General features: G+C 44.3%; 1 protein-coding gene across 1 annotated transcript in view; it reads left to right on the top strand.

Annotated features, from left to right (window-relative positions):
- The window catches only part of LOC126095686 (head-specific guanylate cyclase-like), a 230,754-nt gene that overhangs the window by 17,778 nt on the left and 189,233 nt on the right, over positions 1-23,743 (top strand). Inside the window, exon 3 of the mRNA XM_049910442.1 lies at positions 22,030-22,168. Within this exon, the coding sequence (XP_049766399.1) occupies positions 22,030-22,168 (139 nt within the window). The remainder of the gene's footprint in view (positions 1-22,029; positions 22,169-23,743) is intronic.

Below are 23,743 nucleotides of genomic sequence, written 5' to 3'. Positions count from 1 at the left end.
AAATTGCAGCGGAATGCAGGAAGATCTGCAGAGGATAGGCACTTGGTGCAGGGAGTGCAACTGACCCTTTACATACACAACTGTAATGTATTGCGAATACATAGAAAGAAGGATCCTTTATTGTACGATTATATGATAGCGGAACAAACGCTGGTAGCAGTTACTTCTGTAAAATATCTGGGAGTATGCCTACGGAACGATTTTAAGTGGAATGATCATATAAAATTAATTGTTGGTCAGGCGGGTGCCAGGTTGAGGTTCATTGGGAGAGTCCTTAGAAAATGTAGTCCATCAACAAAGGAGGTGGCTTACAAAACACTCGTTCGACCTATACTTGAGTATTCCTCATCAGTGTGGGATCCGTACCAGGTCGGGTTGACAGAGGAGATAGAGAAGATCCAAAGAAGAGCGGCGCGTTTCGTCACAGGGTTATTTGGTAAGCGTGATAGCGTTACGGAGATGTTTAGCAAACTCAAGTGGCAGACTCTGCAAGAGAGGCGCTCTGCATCGCGGTGAAGCTTGCTCGCCAGGTTTCGAGAGGGTGCGTTTCTGGATGAGGTATCGAATATATAGCTTCCCCCTACTTATACCTCTCGAGGAGATCACGAATGTAAAATTAGAGAGATTCGAGCGCGCACTGAGGCTTTCCGGCAGTCGTTCTTCCCGCGAACCAAACGCGACTGGAACAGGAAAGGGAGGTAATGACAGTGGCACGTAAAGTGCCCTCCGCCACACACCGTTGGGTGGCTTGCGTATTATAAATGTAGATGTAGAACTGGAGTTGCAGCTTATCACACCCCAAACCACCAGTCCTGTGGTTGGGGCAGTGTTTCTTGGGCGAATGCACCCAATGATAGATCGGTCACCAGGTCTACATCGTACATGCAAACAGCCATCACTTGCGAGCAGGTAGAATCTGTTTTCATCACTAAAGACCACGGCGCATCATACCATCTCCTAAGTGATCCTCTGGCGGCACCAGTCGAGACATGTACGGTGATACTGTGGGGTGAGTACGAGGTGCATTCAAGTTCTAAGTCCTCCGATTTTTTTCTAATTAACTACTCACCCGAAATGGATGAAACTGGCGTTACTTCTCGACGTAATCGCTCTGCAGACGTACACATTTTTCACAACGCTGACGCCATGATTCCATGGCAGCGGCGAAGGCTTCTTTAGGAGTCTGTTTTGACCACTGGAAAATCGCTGAGCCAATAGCAGCACGGCTGGTGAATGTGCGGCCACGCAGAGTGTCTTTCATTGTTGGAAAAAGCCAAAAGTCACTAGGAGCCAGGTCAGGTGAGTAGGGAGCATGAGGAATCACTTCAAAGTTGTTATCAAGAAGAAACTGTTGCGTAACGTTAGCTCGATGTGCGGGTGCGTTATCTTGGTGAAAAAGCACACGCGCAGCCCTTCCCGGACGTTTTTGTTGCAGTGCAGGAAGGAATTTGTTCTTCAAAACATTTTCGTAGGATGCACCTGTTACCGTAGTGCCCTTTGGAATGCAATGGGTAAGGATTACGCCCTCGCTGTCCCAGAACATGGACACCATCTTTTTTTCAGCACTGGCGGTTACCCGAAATTTTTTTGGTGGCGGTGAATCTGTGTGCTTCCATTGAGCTGACTGGCGCTTTGTTTCTGGATTGAAAAATGGCATCCACGTCTCATCCATTGTCACAACCGACGAAAAGAAAGTCCAATTCATGCTGTCGTTGCGCGTCAACATTGCTTGGCAACATGCCACACGGGCAGCCATGTGGTCGTCCGTCAGCATTCGTGGCACCCACCTGGACGACACTTTTCGCATTTTCAGGTCGTCGTGCAGGATTGTGTGCACATAACCCAAATAATGCCAACTCTGGAAGCGATCTGTTCAATAGTCATTTGGCGATCCCCCAAAACAATTCTCTCCACTTTCTCGATCATGTTGTCAGACCGGCTTGTGCGAGCTGGAGGTTGTTTCGGTTTGTTGTCACACGATGTTCTGCCTTCATTAAACTGTCGCACCTACGAACACACTTTCGACACATCCATAACTCCATCACCACATGTCTCCTTCAACTGTCGATGAATTTCAATTGGTTTCACACCACGCAAATTCAGAAAACGAATGATTGCACGCTGTTCAAGTAAGGAAAACGTCGCCATTTTAAGTATTTAAAACAGTTCTCATTCTCGCTGCTGGCGGAAAAATTCCATCTGCCGAACGGTGCTGCCATCTCTGGGACGTATTGACAATGAACACGGCCTCATTTTAAAACAATGCGCATGTTTCTATCTCTTTCCAGTCTGGAGAAAAAAAATCGGAGGCCTTAGAACTTGAATGTACCTCGTAGAAGACATGCTAGATGTGTGCGTGCTCATACTCCCACTACTAATAATCGTTTCGCAACAGTTCGTGTTGAAATGTCTGGGCTCACAAGCCCTCGTATCTGTGGTGTGGTAGCTGTATGATCTTCCACTGCCGCCCTTACAATACGACGATCCTGGCAGGGGTGTGTGGACGTCCAGTAGCTGGTAAACGGGCCATGTGACCAATGATAGCAGCATCGTTGCACAGTTGACGATGCACGTGAAACTTGTGTGCTAATTCTCCGAAAGGGCCATCCCTCCACTCGGAAGGCCACAAGCTTACCCCTTTCAACTTCGCTTTTGCTGTAGGAAGCACAAGTGCCTCCCCGTGGCGTTGTTACCTGCTTGCTTCACACGTCTGCATCATACTGAACCTTCTGGCTATGACCATTCACTGTTAAAGGGTAGAAACAGATGGCACTCTGGTAGCTATACTGCTACGCTGTCTGTTAGCGGACGACGTTGAAAGCATTGTCAGTACATCTGCTATCCTCCAGGTGACATACGCCATTATCGGATCAAAATCGATGTCGTGTTTCCAGAGCTACTAATTTGTTTTTCTGGCAGTGTATACTCCAGAATTTCTTCTGAAGCTAGTGTACGTTCAAGTCTTGCTAGCCACTCCTCGAACTGTTAAGCAACATTAATAAACATAGCATTAGAAATTTCTAAATCAGTAGCTCTCAAGCAGGGGGAAATTACCCTTGGGGTGGAAGCGGGAGATTAAAATGATATTTGTTGGGGAGTAAAAATAACAAGGATTTGATTATGGCCCAGTTATTAGGCTAAATTATTTTAGTAAAAATAATCATTGCTATAACTGTTTCGTTAGAATCTAATCTTTACAAGTGACTAATCCTTAACTAAAATTTTCAAATACGATCATCAGCGAATGACAACTTGGCGCAAGCCGCAAGCTGTGAAATGAAGGTCCGTACAAGGGCGTATGAAATTCACGAGGCCAATGAGCTGGGTTTGACCCAGTTATCGTCTCGCTTGTCGCTTATTGTTTCCATTGTTTCGTTCTTCGGTTCTTTGCTCGCCGACCCTGTAGAAATAAAACAAATTTTTTTTTCAGGCGGGTACGCCATGCAGAAATAACTACGCTTTAGCTTCGAGTACAAGGACGCTTTATTAAGAGTAATATTGTCAGTTTTCTTTAGCAATTGGAACTTCAGTACGCAGGGTTGAAGTTGTGGACAGTTCTTTATTTTCAGTACTGGTCGCGATGATCGAAGCAAGTAATGAAAAATGCTCACTCACAGGTTAAATAACTTTTGACTTATCATAATAAAGTCTTTTTCAACTACTTTCATGGTGTGGAAAATCGTCAGGAAATACCTGGTTCCACTTCGTGAAAGAAGGAGTATTTTCAAATAGAGAAATTCGATACGCAGTAGCTACAGTTTCTTCTTTGTGTCGCTCTCGGGTGTTCAGCCGGGTGCAGTCGTTTAAGAAACACGATATTTCGACAGCGTACCTTGCCGACGTCTTCAGATAATAGCTGTCGAAATATCGTGTTTCTTAATCGGCTGTACATGGGCGGAAACCCGAGAGCAAAAAAAAAAAAAAGAAACAGTTGTTCATTGAGAAAGCTAAAGACAACACACAATTTCTTGGATTCTGGGAAGACAGACACAGAAAATAGATAGAGCTCGTAACATTTCAGTGAAAGGCTTCTGGCTAACGTCCACCAACATAAAAGTCCTATAGACTATTTTTTCATGTCCCACAATTTACAACGCGAAAGGAGATTTCCTACTTTGGTAGGAATGAAAAAAAAAAAAAGGTTAGGAACTGAATGTACTTGGAGGATGACTCACGATGTTACTTGGCGAAGACCAATCCCAATATAAGAAATATTGTAATAAATACACAGTAATCACTCCACTTTTCTCATTATTTTTTTTATTTCAAAACATGCGGATATCATTTGTTTGATCAGCAACTAAATGTTACTTATCATTCATCATTTAAAAATCAGCGGGGCTCAAAAAGGGCTACTTCAATGACAATTTTAGGTAGCTGCTTAATTTTATTGAACTCGTTCAGTGGCAACGGTCTCAGTAATGTGGCATTTGGTGGCATTTACAGTTCATGGCCTAAAGTTCTGAGATTTCACTTGGAAGAAAATATCGCAGCTTACTCTTTCGTTATCAGTGAAGGAAACTGTCGTCTCTCTATCTAGGTGTCTCTTTTGCTGCTGAATGCACGGGTACTATGAGCATTTTTAAGTATTCGTAAATTTTCCATTACTCCAGTCATAAAATTTTTGGATTGAGTCTCACGTTCAGTGCCTCCGAATGTCTTTACACGCGTCCTTCAAACCAGTCCCTCCAGACCGTTTTCTACATACATTTTTCCACGCATATTCCTTGTAATACTTTTAAATTTGATGCATTGTAGTTGAATCCATTTAAACTCAGAAGATGAAATAATTAGAAAACTTACAAACTCCTAAACAAAGTAGAATAATAATTTATTTTCTGCAAAAGTAGGACATGTGTACGTTTCAGTTTCAGAAGATACGTCCTTAATTTTCTGCTCCACTCCATTAAACCTACACTGTACACACTACACGCGTACTCATAACTGACGATAGTAACATGTGAGATCAATGCTTAGCTATTCTCGCGTTCCGCATTATCAGAAAATAAGTCAGCATTTCTCCTTAATGAATGATATGCTTAGCTCAGAAAAATGAAAAAGTTCTGTATCAATACTGTAAACTAGACAGTCGTTTATATTTTATTTAATACGATTGTTTTTAAGATTACATACATTTATTGCGAGATATATTTTAACGTCTGTTTAAAGCAAGTCTGCTTCATATATCTTGCTAATCTACTTAGGTCATTCATTGCACAGTCTTATTCCCTGGCAGAAGATCCTATTTTGGTGATTAGTTTCCTTTTTTAGCGGTAAATGTAAATCCGAACGGTTTGTTCTTTATTACACTCCTGAAATGTTTCTATTTTTTTCTTCAACAGTTTTACTAATCTCACGTTAGCATTTGTATCCTTAATCTTCTTCTACGAAACCGAAATTTTCCGTTTGTTGCATTGACTCCATGGAAGAAGCTGAATTCATTATTAAAGGAATGTACAGGGTGAACCAGAACTCCACCGACAAACTTTCAGAGGTGGTAGTATGGACCAAAAACGTCAAGTAAACCCGGATTCTAAAATGCACACCTTAAGAGCTGTGAGCACTTGCTCATCTTGCCTACAATGAAATACGCTTCGTTCACTGAACAAGTGCTCATAGCGCTTAAGCTATGCATTTTAGAGCCCCCGTTTATTGCACGTTTTTTCTTGTTTTGGTCCTCGCTACGTATTCCCAAAATATGGAACTTAAAGCAGAAGAGATGTGTTTCACAGTACCAAAGAAGAAGAAGCACTCATAGCTCTAAAGGTATGAATTTTGGAGTCTATGTTTGCAATACATTATATTCTCATTTTCGTCCACATTGCCACGTCTGAAAGTTTGTCGGTGGAGTTCTGGTTCACCCTGTATATAGGACTCTTTCTTTCTTTAGGGTCAGTTATATTTCAGGCACGCTGCTAACAGTATTCCACTACACTCGCTAATATGACCACCGCACTACGTCTCGAATGCAAGGAAATGTCAATTTCTAAAGTTCAGACTTCTCTCTCTGAAGCCACAGTAAGATCATGTTTCTGTATCTTGTATTGGTGGAAACTAACAATATCACTCAGAAATTTATACTGGAATGTCGTTAGAAATATTTCTGTGGTTCATTCAACCGTATTCATATGAATTTTTCAGACAACAGTGAGGTGTACGGGTCCGTGATACTACCTGAAGCACTAAAACTGCAACACTGAAATTCGAACACAAACCCTCGCTCTGTCCCATTAATGCTCTTACCTGTCGAGCTAGAACCCCACTCAAAGCTTCACAGTGTCGCAACTTGCGTACCACTCTGGATTAGCCCTCTTGACTTCTTAGCGCCACCCTTTCAAAAGATGAATTTTCTGTCAATCCTCCAGTTAGAAATAAGAAAATGAATGCCAGGGGCATTTCCAAAGTTAACTGGACCAGAGTTTGGTTCACTTCTCTGTCCTTCAGAGATCAACGATCAGTGTAGAATCTAAAATATCATTTGCATTGTTAGCCTCAAACGACATTTACTACCTCATCAAAAGTCCAGCGATTACAACGGTACAACGCTTTCGATAACGAGACACGGAATTTGTCGTGATGATCATCTCACAGTTAACCACTTCTTCTTCTTCTCTCCTATTTTTCTTCTTTGTTAGCGAAGCACATTTGCTTTCTTCATGTCTCAAACATCTGCGAAGTATGTATGCAGACTGAAGCGACGAATGAAAAATTTGTACCATGCCTGGGATTCGAACCCAGGTCTTCTTCTATTAGGCAGATGGGCTAACCACTACGCCACCCTGGCACAGTGGCTTTGCACAATTGCACGTACTAACCTAGCATGCCTCCCTCCTCAATCCGAATTCACATTCACCAAGTGGACTGAGGTGTGGATTGGAATTTGGATGGAGTAGGGAGGTATGCTAAGGTAGTCCGTGCAGTTGTGCAAAGCCACTGCGGCAGGGTGGCGTAGTGATTAGCACATTTGCCTAGTAGAAGGAGACCTGGGTTTGAATCCCAGTATTGGTAAAAATTTCCATTCTTCGCCCCAGTCTTCATATACGCACCAAAATCTTCACTATGGGAGGCAGCAATAAGGTTGATTTCTGTCTAAATAGTAATAAAATGATTTTTTTCCCATGTAGATGTATCTGGTGACGTGCCTACACGACTTGAGGCGTGTTTCTCTTAATTTGTTGATGGTTGCTGCCACTCTCACATGTCCCCTTACGTGATAGTTGTTCATATGATCCAGTCTTGTTACCTCTCCACCCGAGGCATCATGTTCGTTTCATTTCTATGCCGCACTTGTTGTTTTGTTGTGCCTTCCCAACAACATGACCCGTATAGATTGGATGGCGAATCAATAAACTTTACCCTCAAAATTATTGGCCAGTTACATACTATACAGCACTCCAGCGACTTGGTACCAATTCTGCCATGTAGCTCTAACTCGTGCTCATATGTCTGGGAAAGTGTCACTATCTAAAGTTATAAGGGCGCCACGATATCTAAACTGTGTAACTTTGCTGAGTGGTTTATATATGAAGGGCTTATTTCAATAGTGGTAATAGTCCATTAGCTCCACTTTTCTGCCTATAATGCTTCTGAAATTAATGATCCAAAAAAACAGAAAGAATGGTTCATCTCTAGCAGGAAGCCGTATGCTTGAATATTTCTGGTATCTCAGCTGCAGATTTTTCAACGCTCATTTAACTTTAGGACTCTGTATCTCAAAATGAACAAAAGTGGACTTGTACCACCATTGAAATAAGTCCTTCATATAACGTAGCTGCAAGTCTGAGATCTACGTTCTAGATAGTTTTCCTGACGTTTAATCTCACGTTATTATTGCTTAAACGATTCTTTCTGCTCAGGATGCGAATTTAGAGCTCTTGACAGTTTCTGTCGGCAGGCAACACACCATCAGCGTATAACATCGTTCAAGGATGGGTTGTCTGAATATTTGCTGTCTGTGTCTTAAGTATTCTGGAATATTATGGCCACATAGAGCTTTCTCAAAGTTCAGAAAGACTAGGCGTAACCGCTGGTTTTTTTTTCTCTCCCTCTCGGTGTTTCTCTGTCTGCAGGTAGTCAGCTTGACTTGCTTCAGTTGCATTCAGGTCACTGATAAATCACATTGGTTCTCATAAATTAGACAACACTTTGTCGGCACACGTTGCACTGTCACTCAAGAATATTAATGGTTTCATTCTAACACTGATTCTTCCTGACAGTTCTCTTACGCTTCAACCTACACATTAGGAAATTGAGATTTGAGTCTAAATATGTTCCTGGGTGGAATACTTGCAGTCCAATGTGGTACACCTTGAAACCAATAGCCGATTTCAGATCTTTGTGTAACCACCATGTAATCCAGTTTTTATCCTTCTACGTCTCCAGTCATTTTCCAATTATACCTCCACCCGTACTGATCATTGAACAGTATATTTACCACTATTGGCTGAATTTGTTTCAGACCTCCACGAGTCTTTCTCCTCTCTCATTCCTACGACCAAGTCCACATTGTTTCCTAACTCATTCTTCTATTACTTGCCAAACTACAGCTTCCAACCTCCCGTGAAGATTAGATTTTAAACTCCTTTTACATACTGAGTTACCCATTTAATACCTTAGCATACGCTCTGTATACTTTCTGATTGTGACGTCTGCATGTATGCTTCGACTATTGTTGTTGGCCTTGGTACGCTGTCGTTTCTGACGAGAAAAGTTGTATCATGAAACTATTCATTGTAACTCACATTTGCTCTGTTTCCATATCCATAATGAATCCTACACCGCTTATACCATTTTATGTCGCTGTTGATATTATCCTACATTTGTTTGGGTGACGTGAAATCATATTCCCATCTCATTCCACTGGCTCCAACTACACTGCTGGGAAAAAGTTAGTACACCCTTTTAGAGGTTTCCAGTTCACTCAAGAGTTATTGTTGCAACAGTGCATATGGTGAACATGAAATTATTACATTTATGGATCAATAGCACAAGTGGTTCTGAAGCACAGGGTATCGATCCATACTGACACGCCCATGTGATGCAGTCTCCAGTGGTAATAATGCAGGCTCTGACTCTGGCATCTAGTCGATCGTACAGGTAGCGAATACTGTCCTGTGATACGTTATGCCACCCTGCTCGACCTGCTCACGTAGTTCTGTAATAGTTGTTGGTCGAAGAGTCGCATTGGTCACTTCTCATTCTATCATAGCCCACACGTGTACGATTAGAGATAAGTCCAGAGATTGTGCTGGCCAGGGTATTTGCTCATCGTTTTGCAGAGCACATCGAATTTCTCGAGCAGTGTGTGGACGAGCGTTATCCTGTTGGAACAACGCATCACCTTCCTATTGCAAGAACAGCAAAAAAACGGGTCCAACAATATTCTACACATACCGAGCGCTGGGTAGCGTCCCCTCCAAAAACACCAAAAGTGAACGAGTGCTGTAGCTTAAGTATCTAACATCTACATCTACATCTACATCTATACTCCGCGAGCCACCTTACGGTGTGTGGCGGAGGGTACTTATTGTACCACTATCTGATCCCCCCTTCCCTGTTCCATTCACGAATTGTGCGTGGGAAGAACGACTGCTTGTAAGTCTCCGTATTTGCTCTAATTTCTCGGATCTTTTCGTTGTGATCATTACGCGAGATATATGTGGGCGGTAGTAATATGTTGCCCATCTCTTCCCGGAATGTGCTCTCTCGTAATTTCGATAATAAACCTCTCCGTATTGCGTAACGCCTTTCTTGAAGTGTCCGCCACTGGAGCTTGTTCAGCATCTCCGTAACGCTCTCGCGCTGACTAAATGTCCCCATGACGAATCGCGCTGCTTTTCGCTGGATCATGTCTATCTCTTCTATTAATCCAACCTGGTAAGGGTCCCATACTGATGAGCAATACTCAAGAATCGGACGAACAAGCGTTTTGTAAGCTACTTCTTTCGTCGATGAGTCACATTTTCTTAGAATTCTTCCTATGAATCTCAACCTGGCGCCTGCTTTTCCCACTATTTGTTTTATGTGATCATTCCACTTCAGATCGCTCCGGATAGTAACTCCTAAGTATTTTACGGTCGTTACCGCTTCCAATGATTTACCACCTATGGCATAATCGTACTGGAATGGATTTCTGCCCCTATGTATGCGCATTATATTACATTTATCTACGTTTAGGGAAAGCTGCCAGCTGTCGCACCATGCATTAATCCTCTGCAGGTCTTCCTGGAGTACGTACGAGTCTTCTGATGTTGCTACTTTCTTGTAGACAACCGTGTCATCTGCAAATAGCCTCACGGAGCTACCGATGTTGTCAACTAAGTCATTTATGTATATTGTAAACAATAAAGGTCCTATCACGCTTCCTTGCGGTACTCCCGAAATTACCTCTACATCTGCAGATTTTGAACCGTTAAGAATGACATGTTGTGTTCTTTCTTCTAGGAAATCCTGAATCCAATCACAAACCTGGTCCGATATTCCGTAAGCTCGTATTTTTTTCACTAAACGTAAGTGCGGAACCGTATCAAATGCCTTCCTGAAGTCCAGGAATACGGCATCAATCTGCTCGCCAGTGTCTACGGCACTGTGAATTTCTTGGGCAAATAGGGCGAGCTGAGTTTCACATGATCTCTGTTTGCGGAATCCATGTTGGTTATGATGAAGGAGATTTGTATTATCTAAGAACGTCATAATACGAGAACACAAAACATGTTCCATTATTCTACAACAGATTGACGTAAGTGAAATAGGCCTATAATTATTCGCATCTGATTTATGACCCTTCTTGAAAATGGGAACGACCTGCGCTTTCTTCCAGTCGCTAGGTACTTTACGTTCCTCCAGCGATCTACGATAAATTGCTGATAGAAAGGGGGCAAGTTCTTTAGCATAATTACTGTAGAATCTTAAGGGTATCTCGTCTGGTCCGGATGCTTTTCCGCTACTAAGTGATAGCAGTTGTTTTTCAATTCCGATATCGTTTATTTCAATATTTTCCATTTTGGCGTCCGTGCGACGGCTGAAGTCAGGGACCGTGTTACGATTTTCCGCAGTGAAACAGTTTCGGAACACTGAATTCAGTATTTCTGCCTTTCTTCGGTCGTCCTCTGTTTCGGTGCCATCGTGGTCAACGAGTGACTGAATAGGGGATTTAGATCCGCTTACCGATTTTACATATGACCAAAACTTTTTAGGGTTCTTGTTTAGATTGTTTGCCAATGTTTTATGTTCGAATTCATTGAATGCTTCTCTCATTGCTCTCTTTACGCTCTTTTTCGCTTCGTTCAGCTTTTCCTTATCAGCTATGATTCGACTACTCTTAAACCTATGATGAAGCTTTCTTTGTTTCCGTAGTACCTTTCGTACATGATTGTTATACCACGGTGGATCTTTCCCCTCGCTTTGGACCTTAGTCGGTACGAACTTATCTAAGGCGTACTGGACGATGTTTCTGAATTTTTTCCATTTTTGTTCCACATCCTCTTCCTCAGAAATGAACGTTTGATGGTGGTCACTCAGATATTCTGCGATTTGTGCCCTATCACTCTTGTTAAGCAAATATATTTTCCTTCCTTTCTTGGCATTTCTTATTACACTTGTAGTCATTGATGCAACCACTGACTTATGATCACTGATACCCTCTTCTACATTCACGGAGTCGAAAAGTTCCGGTCTATTTGTTGCTATGAGGTCTAAAACGTTAGCTTCACGAGTTGGTTCTCTAACTATCTGCTCGAAGTAATTCTCGGACAAGGCAGTCAGGATAATGTCACAAGAGTCTCTGTCCCTGGCTCCAGTTCTGATTGTGTGACTATCCCATTCTATACCTGGTAGATTGAAGTCTCCCCCTATTACAATAGTATGATCACGAAACTTCTTCACGACGTTCTGCAGGTTCTCTCTGAGGCGCTCAACTACTACGGTTGCTGATGCAGGTGGTCTATAGAAGCATCCGACTATCATATCTGACCCACCTTTGATACTTAGCTTAACCCAGATTATTTCACATTCGCATTCGCTAATAACTTCACTGGATATTATTGAATTCTTTACTGCTATAAATACTCCTCCACCATTGGCGTTTATCCTATCCTTGCGGTATATATTCCATTCTGTGTCTAGGATTTCGTTACTGTTCACTTCCGGTTTTAACCAACTTTCCGTTCCTAATACTATATGCGCACTATTTCCTTCAATAAGAGATACTAATTCAGGAACCTTGCCCTGGATACTCCTGCAGTTTACCAATATTACGTTAACTTTTCCTGTTTTTGGTCTCTGAGGACGGACGTTCTTTATCAACGATGATAATGTCCTCTCTGGTAAGCCGTCAGGTATTTTATCGTTTCGCCCAAGGGGGGGTCCCTCTAACCTAAAAAACCCCCGTGTGCACGCCACACGTACTCTGCTACCCTAGTAGCTGCTTCCGGTGTGTAGTGCACGCCTGACCTGTCTAGGGGGGCCCTACAGTTCTCCACCCAATAACGGAGGTCGATGAATTTGCAACCATTATAGTCGCAGAGTCGTCTGAGCCTCTGGTTTAGACCCTCCACACGGCTCCAAACCAGAGGACCACGATCGACTCTGGGCACTATGCTGCAGATATTAAGCTCAGCTTGCACTCCGCGTGCGATGCTGGTTGTCTTCACCAAATCAGCCAGCCGCCGGAAGGAACCAAGGATGGCCTCAGAACCCAAGCGGCAGGCGTCATTCGTTCCGACATGTGCTACTATCTGCAGCCGGTCACACCCAGTGCGTTCAATAGCTGCCGGAAGGGCCTCCTCCACATTACGGACGAGACCCCCCGGCAAGCACACCGAGTGCACACTGGCATTCTTCCCCGACCTACCCGCTATTTTCCTGAGGGGCTCCATAACCCGCCTAACGTTGGAGCTCCCTATAACTAATAGGCCCGCCCTCTGTGACTGTCGGGACCTTGCCGGAGAATCGGCCACTGGCCCAACAGGCGAGGCATCCTGTGGTGGCTCGGAAACGATGTCATCACCACTAGGAAGCACCCCGTACCTGTTGGAAAGGGGTAAGGCAGCCGCCACGCGGCCAGATCCCACCTTCGCCTTTCGGCCAGGCACGCGCGAGCCCACCACTGTCCGCCATTCACCCTGGAGTGATGGCTGACCGGTAAGATGCTCACTGCCGGAAGACGCAGCGACATCAGGGGTTCCATGTGATTCCAAGGCCACCGAAGTAGGCATAGGTCTCACCACAGTTGCCCCAACGCCACTACGAGCCGACGCCTGCGCCTCGAGCTCGATGAGCCTAACAGACAAAGCCTCCACCTGCCCCCGAAGAGTGGCCAATTCTCCTTGCGTCCGCTCACAACAACCACAGTCCCTACACATGACTATGTTTACCCTACCCTATACGGTGACAAATTCCCAAGATAATCTTCTGATGAGCTACTCTGATAATAAAGAAACACTCACTGAAATTCGAGACGCGAAAACTACGCTAGGTTTTCCCAGAAAAACTATTTAAAAGCTAAGCGCAGCAAATAAGTACAAAAACGCTTTATACAAACAGTACTCGCTGCTGCTGGTGCTCTCGCTCTGGCTGTCACAAGACCCCTGACCATAAGGCCATCTTGAAGGAAAACAGTCTACAAGACAGCGCTTACCAGGTCTACATCATACACCCAAACGGCCAACTTGTGTGAAACCCTCCAAATGGACACATCGCCACTTGGAAGGCCACAACCTTTCATACTCGCTCAGTTAGCTGTAGGAAACACGAGGTGCGTCTCTGTGGTATGGCTTCCTGCTTGGTTCACACATTGTCCCCACACTGAGCCTTCACTGGTAGCTATGCCACGAACCCCCTCCCCCCCCCCCCCCCCGGGGGGGGGTTCGCCACTCTTTGGTGGGTTTGTGTTTGGATACCAAAGGGCCCCAGCCTTTGCAGCACTTTTTCTCTTCCGTGCTGCATGTCTATCCCCTTGTTATTCTTTTTCCCCTCCCTTGGGGAACATGTCTGGGGTACTATTGGGAATGTTCTGCATTCTGTTACTTACCTGCGAATAGTCTCAACTTTCTTTTTTGGCTCCTTTTTTCCTTTCTTTGTTTCCCTTACCCTCTCGTTCCTCCACTTCGGCGTTTGAGGATCCTCTTTTTTCTTCTTCCTCTCTGTGCGCTCCTGAAGACCAACCCGTGTGTCTGATGTGTAAAAGGTGACTGGGTAACGCGTAATTCCCAAATTCCCAGCCCCGGGTCGACAGGTAGGGTTTGCATGTCCCCCCCCCCGGTACAGGCCAGGCCCAGGGAGGGGTAATTGCCTAAGTTGTAACCTACACAGAACGCCCATTCATCCCTCCATCAGGTGTTCGGGAAGTGTGACCTGAGGTGTGAACAATCACCTAAGGCAGGTGCGCCCCCTTGTGTAGGGGGCCCCCAGTTGGAAGGAGCACACCATCGGAGACGCTGGCAATCATGGGGGATTTCCTCGTGATAAGTCACTCATCCTCTCCACGGATGTCGACGAAAGAAAAACGTAATGAGGCTGCTGATTTGAAGGCCCTTCCCGCTGCACCACGGTTCCTTCTCGTATCATGTACTGAAGATGGTCAGTCCTTCACCATGATCAATACGTTTATTATTCAGAAAGGTGTTATTGCCATTGCTGGCCCTGTGAAATCTTGCTCTCGTTTACGGAATAGGACTTAATTTTTGGAGACGGCTTCTTATACCCAAGCACAACAACTTCTTGCTGCCTCGCTTCTCCGCGGCTACCCTGTTTGTGTCGAGGAACATAGAACTTTGAATTCTTCACATGGTGTAGTTTACACCGGGCTGCCTGACGGCCTGACCCATGCTGAAATGCAATCTTACCTCTCCAGTCAGGGTATCATTGGCGTTCATCATGTCATGAAAAAGGTCGATTCTTCCTTGGTGCCCATCCGCACTATTTTCCTCACCTTTGATAGGGTGGTGCTGCCATGCAAGATTAAAGCAGGCAACGAAATCATCACAGTCCAGCCGTACATTCCGAATCCGGTGCGCTGTTACCAGTGTCATCAGTTCAGTCACACTAGAACATCTTGTCAACACCCGGCCAAATGCGTAACCTGTGGCAGGGATACACACGAGGACGAATGTCCGCCTCTTTCTGCCCGCTGTATCAACTGCAATGGCGGCCATGCACCCTCCTCCCGGGATTGTCCCGTGTATCTCGACGAGCAAGCTGTTCAAGAAATTCGGGTAAAGGAAAAAGTGCCTTACCCAGTAGCTCGCAAGTTACTGGCTAGCCGCAAAACCTGTTTTCTCCTGTCTGGCACTTATAGTTCAGTTCTTGTTACCCCTCGCTCCATGAAGGACATGGCTGCACCACAGACATGCGACCTCAAATTTGGCTCTGAGGTTGTGAAGTCGCCCAGAGTCAAGGTACCATCACTGTCCCCCTGTCCTGCTGTGCAACAAACTCTCGCCTCATGAGGCGAAGCTGCCCACTACACAACCAGCAAGCAGGACAGGCCAGAGGGGGAGTACTCCCAGGAAGACTTCCTCCGTCCCACCAGCCAACTAACACCCAAGTCTTACTCTCAGCAGAAGGGCTCTCTCTCTCTCTCTCTCTCTCTCTCTCTCTCTCTCTCTCTCTCACACACACACACACACACACACACACACACACACACATACACACACACAAAATTGTTTCATAGGTTGGCAACACTCACAACGTGAACGAAAACAAAGGAAAAGGCATAAACACTGTAGAAGTGGTGAATGAGAAACAGTTAAGAAAGTCAATTATAAGTAGTGAAGCGCAGGAAATAACGCAAAACGCCAATAAATGCAGATGTGAAATGAAGCCTGTCGAAATTAACCGCTGCTAGCAAGAGGGGAAGGAGCAGACTATGTAAAGAAACACCGTAAGTAGCTTACAGACCAACTTCGTAAATAAAACGCTGTTTTTAACCTAAAAGGAGCAAAACATAAATGTAAAAATCTGTGTATCCAATTTACAGAATACCACAGAAGATGCTTTGTAAATAAAAGCGAAACGCCTGTGGTGTAATTCTTTTTAATTACACTGCAGTCAGCTCAAGACAGATAACATATAATAACAGATGTTAACAGCTGCTGCGGAAGATGGCCACGCAAATAAACAAGCCTGGAAGTTGTCCATCGATCGGTAGGCCAGCAATGAGTAATTATTCGATTTATTCGCGGAGGGTAATCGTAATTACACGCGAAACAGTCGACAAATCAGTGTTGTGAAAAAGTCAGTAGCATCCGTTGACGGGACATATTATTACTTGAACAGTTATAATGGCCACCGCAGTCTGTTATAGCGTGAAAGATTAATGTGAAAAGCAATACAGCAATGGCGGTGTGAAAGTGGAATAAATTTAACTGTTAACACAAGCATGGTTGAGTCCAAGCATTGTTAGAAAGTGTATACTTCCGAAATCAATAAACGAAGTAAAATGATATGTACTGTTATACTTAAAGGCAACATTTTTCCTCTTAAATTTCAGGACCTTTCACACTCTTAAAATAAACAGTTTTCCGTTGTTCCTTAATTGCTTCTATGTTTCTGGAGGTGTGGTCCGTCTACGAAACTAAATGACAGGTTGTTTGTTTTTTACCACACTCGTTTTGCTTCTTTTTATTTCTGTATCATCTTCAGTGGGCAGTAATACATGTTTCTTTTATGGGTATAGTAATTGCATTACATAGCGACTAGCTTAGCGTCCGCTGCTTCGCTCTAGTAGACTGTCTGGTCTGCGGAGATATTTTTTGTTTTTATGTAATCGAATTTTCATGTTGTTCACAAAACCTTTCACGCTAATTAAGGTCAAATAAGCAATGCTGTTGGCTGAGTCCAAATTTTTTGTTAGTCATGCTTCTTGCGTTTTTGTGGAGATATTTTCATAGCATCTTTCATCCGCTAGCAAATATTTCTTTACATCTAACCCAGAATTGCAATACTAGGTTTGATAAATTCAGCTTTGAAGTTTTTCAATGTAACGAAATATTTGCTTAAAAATTTCATCCCCTTTTGCACTCCCTTAGGGACTGAATTTCCAGAAACACTGAAATGCATTCTTTTGTTTCTAACCAAGAAGTCAAATACCGATTGTCATAGATGTACCCTTAAAAATCCTTTAGTTGTTCCTTAGTATTTATTTTCAAAAAAACTTTCACCCCACATTTCACCCGCCAGGCTGAATTTCCAAAAATGCTGAAACACGAATTTTTATTTTCTGACTAAAAAACCAAATACCAGTTCTCGTTGTTCTACCTTCGAAATTCCCTTAATAGCAACATACTTTCAAAAAACCTTTCACCCCTTGTTTTACCGCCTTAGGAGTGGAATTTCGGACAATCCGTTCTTAAACGATGCCTATAGTATAAGGTCCACACCCTATCCAAACTCCAAGTCTCTATCCTTAAAGGTTTGGGCTGGGCGGTGATTAGTCAATGGATCAGACTGATCCTATTTTACCCCCTTAGGAGTTGAATTTCCAAAACCAGTTAAATATGAATTTTTCTATCTCTATCACTAATTTTCAAAGATGCAGCTTTAAAAATGTTTTCGCAATGAAGTACTTTCACAAAACAGTGACATGCGTATGTTTCGTTTCTAACAGAGAAGCCAACCATAAATTTTCATAGATTCAGCTTCAAAAATGCTTCCACAGTGAAATATTCCCCATAAAACTTTCATTCTCCGTTTCACTCCCATAGGGGTTGAATTTCCAAAATCAGTGAAACACGTTTTTTTTTTATTTGTAACCGAGAAGTCAAATATGTAGCGTTAAGAATACTTTAGGAATTCTTCAATAATGATGTATTTTCAAAAAGAAGCTTTCACCTACTGTTCAGTCCCTTAGGGCTAAATTTCCAAAAATGCTGAAACACGTATTTCTTTATTTCTGACCGCGAAACCAAATACCAATTTTCGTAGGTCTAGCTTTAAAATTGCCTTAATAACTACATTTAGAAAAATCGTCCCCTATTTCACCCCTTCGAAATTTCAAAATATCTCATCTTAAACGACGCCTACAGTATAAGACCCACACCTCCAAATTTCAAGTTTCTATCCATAGGGGTTTGGGCAGTCTTTTATACAAAAAAGATCACAGACATGTTACGATGCTACAGTTTTATTTTCTTATTCTCTTGTTAGATGAGAAACAACTTTTGTGACGCATGTTTGAAAAGGTAAAATTAATATTTGTTTCTACTTACGATTTTGTGATCTTACGTAGGCTGTTCGGAAAGAGAGGTCCGAATGGTCGTGAAATGGAAACCACTGTGAAAATAGAAAATGTTTGCTACCCTTCCAACTACTCCTCTACATATTCGACGCAACGGTTTATACACTCCTGGAAATGGAAAAAAGAACACATTGACACCGGTGTGTCAGGCCCATCATACTTGCTCCGGACACTGCGAGAGGGCTGTACAAGCAATGATCACACGCACGGCACAGCGGACACACCAGGAACCGCGGTGTTGGCCGTCGAATGGCGCTAGCTGCGCAGCATTTGTGCACCGCCGCCGTCAGTGTCAGCCAGTTTGCCGTGGCATACGGAGCTCCATCGCAGTCTTTAACACTGGTAGCATGCCGCGACAGCGTGGACGTGAACCGTATGTGCAGTTGACGGACTTTGAGCGAGGGCGTATAGTGGGCATGCGGGAGGCCGGGTGGACGTACCGCCGAATTGCTCAACACGTGGGGCGTGAGGTCTCCACAGTACATCGATGTTGTCGCCAGTGGTCGGCGGAAGGTGCACGTGCCCGTCGACCTGGGACCGGACCGCAGCGACGCACGGATGCACGCCAAGACCGTAGGATCCTACGCAGTGCCGTAGGGGACCGCACCGCCACTTCCCAGCAAATTAGGGACACTGTTGCTCCTGGGGTATCGGCGAGGACCATTCGCAACCGTCTCCATGAAGCTGGGCTACGGTCCCGCACACCGTTAGGCCGTCTTCCGCTCACGCCCCAACATCGTGCAGCCCGCCTCCAGTGGTGTCGCGACAGGCGTGAATGGAGGGACGAATGGAGACGTGTCGTCTTCAGCGATGAGAGTCGCTTCTGCCTTGGTGCCAATGATGGTCGTATGCGTGTTTGGCGCCGTGCAGGTGAGCGCCACAATCAGGACTGCATACGACCGAGGCACACAGGGCCAACACCCGGCATCATGGTGTGCGGAGCGATCTCCTACACTGGCCGTACACCACTGGTGATCGTCGAGGGGACACTGAATAGTGCACGGTACATCCAAACTGTCATGGAACCCATCGTTCTACCATTCCTAGACCGGCAAGGGAACTTGCTGTTCCAACAGGACAATGCACGTCCGCATGTATCCCGTGCCACCCAACGTGCTCTAGAAGGTGTAAGTCAACTACCCTGGCCAGCAAGATCTCCGGATCTGTCCCCCATTGAGCATGTTTGGGACTGGATGAAGCGTCGTCTCACGCGGTCTGCACGTCCAGCACGAACGCTGGTGCAACTGAGGCGCCAGGTGGAAATGGCATGGCAAGCCGCTCCACAGGACTACATCCCGCATCTCTACGATCGTCTCCATGGGAGAATAGTGGCCTGCATTGCTGCGAAAGGTGGATATACACTGTACTAGTGCCGACATTGTGCATGCTCTGTTGCCTGTGTCTATGTGCCTGTGGTTCTGTCAGTGTGATCATGTGATGTATCTGACCCCAGGAATGTGTCAATAAAGTTTCCCCTTCCTGGGACAATGAATTCACGGTGTTCTTATTTCAATTTCCAGGAGTGTATTCTAAACACAGAGCGAAAATATGCATCATAACTAGTTTTTAGTTAAAATATGCTTAATGAAGTGGAGCCAAGTATGGAAATACGTTGCAACGCGGAAATGCGTATAATCCGGTCTCTGGTCATAAAGAAGGAAAAGCATTAGACGTACGTTATGATGAGTTGCATGATATCAGCCGAAACCTCACCCACACTTCGCGGGAGACACTATTGTTCTAGGCACCTTTACGCGCTCACTGTGTGCTCAGAGTTGAAAAGAGCAATGTGACGCGATCGACGGACACACGAAAGACATTGCCCAACACGTCGGCGCACAGCTTCATCGGATTTTCACTGTCCTTTCCATATCGCGACCTATTGGACCTTACTTTCCGAATAGCCCCCGCATTAATCCATATGTTTTATCGTGAAATTTTTGGCCGTCGTACATTGTGTGTCTTTTATTTGACTTTTGTTTGCGTCGTGATATTTGTATGTAGTTTGATATTCGTTAGTTTGTTATGTATGTGCGTGTGAAACTGCGTGACTTTGTAGCTGTGTGTGTGTGTGTGTGTGTGTGTGTTGTGTGTATTACAGACAATTGAAGACGCTTAAAAATAAAAAGAACCAAAATGCTTACGGCACAAAACAAACATCCTTCTATTTAGGCGCGTAGACGGACATCTCCAAGAAGACATGTTTTCGTTTTAGGCAATATGCCCCCTATTTCGCAACGAAGCGTGTTCTCTCTGGCAACCAGCCCTTACTCAAACGCGATCGCCGCAAACTAAACTGTTGTAATGAAGCATGAGCATAAAATACTGGGGAAGGCAGGTTAAGTTATCCAACAATTTTTTAGCCGGATCGATGAAACCAAGAAAAACAACCGAAAACATCGCATCGTTCTTCTTCGCGTCAGTGCAAGCTGTCAAACGAGTGATCAGTTGGCAGAGAAATACATCGAACTGAAGTTGCACTACACGTATTCATCTGACTGGCGACTTCTTTGTTTCTTTGTGTCAAAAAAATCTTCGGCAGAGATTTTCATCATCTCAACAAAATGTGGCTAAGCCATGTCTCCGCAATGTACTTTTTTTTCCAGAAGTGCTAGTTCTTTAAGCTTCGCAGGTGAGCTTCTGTGAAGTTTGGAAGGTACGGGACGAGGTCTTGGCGGAATTAAAGCTGTAAAGGGCGGGTCGTGAATCCTTCTTGGGTAGCTCAGTCGGTGGAGCACTTGCCCGTGAAAGGCAAAGGTCTCCGATTTCGAGGCTCGGTCCGGCACGCAGTTTTAATATGCCACGAAGTTCCAAGATGTTGAATCTTCCCGAAACCATGTTTTTGAGTAGCAACATTTCAGTGAAAAAATGTATCCGGAAATGCCTCCAACTATTTCAAAAGAATACGAATTTTATAGGCGGATATTTTGAGATACATTATGTAACCTCCCCACAGAAATGTATGACAATTATTAAATATAAATGGAGCCAAGTGTAACCTCCCAAGAAAAAATAAAAAGAAAAGCCTATGATAATGAAAACGAGCCAAAAGTTATTTCCCCACATGATTACTGAATAATAATGACTCAAATGTTGTTGAGCTCCCGCAAAACATCGCTAAATTGAAATAAAAGCGACTGTACCTTCGCTACAAAAATATTGAAAAATAATGGCCCAATGTAAACTCGACACAAAAATTGAGAAATGAACATTCAATTGTAATGATTTTTTTTTTCTTTTTAATAACGATTGCTTTGAAAACAGAATTATTATTGGGGCATTTCTTGAACAAATTAATTACAATTACAATACATTATTAGCTGAGCGCAATGCTGCTTCATTACCTTATTTAACAATATACCTCGTCCTGAATCGTGACCAGAGACCCATGTCGACGCCCGCCGACTCCTCACACGCAACTGTACTGACTGACTACTGCAGACAGAGTGCCACTTGCAACTAATCTACATGCTCCCGCGACTCGCTACGTACCACAACTGCTACTGTCGGCTCGCTACACGCAACTGCCCTGAACTCTCGCGCGGTCAAGCGCAGACTAGCAACGATAAATAACTCTCTGGTCAGAGATTCTGTCATGCCTCGCCATCGCTGTCAATGAATACACTGAATACATACGCGTTTCAATTAGAAAGATTTGTACCAAAAAGTGTTTTTATTTTAATGTTTTTGTAAAATCTTAAAAGGTGGTCCCAGTACCATGACATATCCAGCAGTGAGAGTTACTCATTGATACATAACACTAGTACTGCTTGCTACTGTTTATCCACCAGGACGGACTGCGGCGGCGCATGGACAAGCTGAAGGGCCGCGTCGAGGAGGCGAACCGCGCCGTCGACGCCGAGCGCCAGAAGAACGTCAGCCTGCTGCACCTCATCTTCCCGCCGCACATCGCGCGCCGCCTCTGGCTCGGTCAGTACACTACTCCCGCATGCGCTGAGCTTGCTCGCCTTCACACTGATGACACGGCGCACTACTGTTATCACTCTTTCCTTAGATCCGCGGTGGATGACACGGAAATTTCAAAAAATGGTTCAAATGGCTCTCAGAACTATGGAACTTAACATCTATGGTCATCAGTCCCTAGAACTTAGAACTACTTAAACCTAACTAACCTAAGGACATCACACAACACCCAGTTCAAAACTGGTTCAAATGGCTCTGAGCACTATGGGACTTAACATCTTAGGTCATCAGTCCCCTAGAACTTAGAACTACTTAAACCTAACTAACCTAAGGACATCACACAACACCCAGTTCAAAAAATGGTTCAAATGGCTCTGAGCACTATGGGACTTTACATCTATGGTCATCAGTCCCCTAGAACTTAGAACTACTTAAACCTAACCAACCTAAGGACATCACACAACACCCAGTTCAAAACTGGTTCAATGGCTCTGAGCACTATGGGACTTAACATCTTAGGTCATCAGTCCCCTAGAACTTAGAACTACTTAAACCTAACTAACCTAAGGACATCACACACATTCATGCCCGAGGCAGGATTCGAACCTGCGACCGTAGCAGTCCCGCGGTTCCGGACTGCAGCGCCTAGAACCGCACGGCCACCAAGGCCGGCCAACACCCAGTCATCACGAGCCAGAGAAAATCCCTGACCCCGCCAGGAATCGAACCCGGGAACCCAGGCGTGGGAAGCTAGAACGCTACCGCACGACCACGAGCTGCGGACCGGAAATTTCACTTTTCTGAGCGATAACAATGGAGATACTATCGAAGACAGTGCTGCCAAAGCAAATTTACTATGTAACATCCCACCGGTCACTTATCTGGTTTTGGCGTGTGTTCACCCTAGCTAATGGACTAACAGATCAACAGAGAGTGCTAAACTGCCGCAGTATCGGATAACGCAAAGAAAGTAATAAGGCCCTGTGACTCCTGATTGAACTGCAGTGGCAGTGTTGACATTAATTGATTCAGAATTGATCCCTTTTAATTAAAAATGGGTGCACATTCATGTTATATTCAGCTATTGAACAACTGATGCATAAAATTAATTAAGAAAGTGACTTGGGATTTCAACTTCTTGATTGAAAACAGATGCAGTCGATTAGCACAAATTTATTTTAACTCACGACCTTCAATCATCACATTACATAACTCTCCTAACACGCAGTGGTAATAAATTGCGTTTACGTGGAGTAAAGCGCGATAAATCAAAATTAATTCCTATCGACTGACCCAGGCGTATTGCGAAGTGCGAGAAGAATTCTACAATACACGGCCCATGAAACCCTCGTAGAAACTTTGCCGCCATGATCCAACAAATTAATCAGTGGCCTAACTCAAGCCGGAGCGGGCGCAATATCACCGAATTCAGCGTGGCGGGGCGGCGTAGTTGTGCGGACGTCGGCCGGCCTCGTGGTGCTGCAAGGCTGCGCTCGTCTATTCACTCCTAGCTGTCTTGCTCAGTACACAGCTGAACCAAAACTTTCTATCTCCGAGCTCAATCGTTCCGTTTGCTAATTC

This window comes from Schistocerca cancellata, chromosome 8, assembly GCF_023864275.1.
Source record: "Schistocerca cancellata isolate TAMUIC-IGC-003103 chromosome 8, iqSchCanc2.1, whole genome shotgun sequence".
In the NCBI taxonomy this organism is placed as follows: domain Eukaryota; kingdom Metazoa; phylum Arthropoda; class Insecta; order Orthoptera; family Acrididae; genus Schistocerca; species Schistocerca cancellata.
Note: the sequence above shows the minus strand (reverse complement) of the source record. Positions and strands in the feature narration are given on the sequence as shown.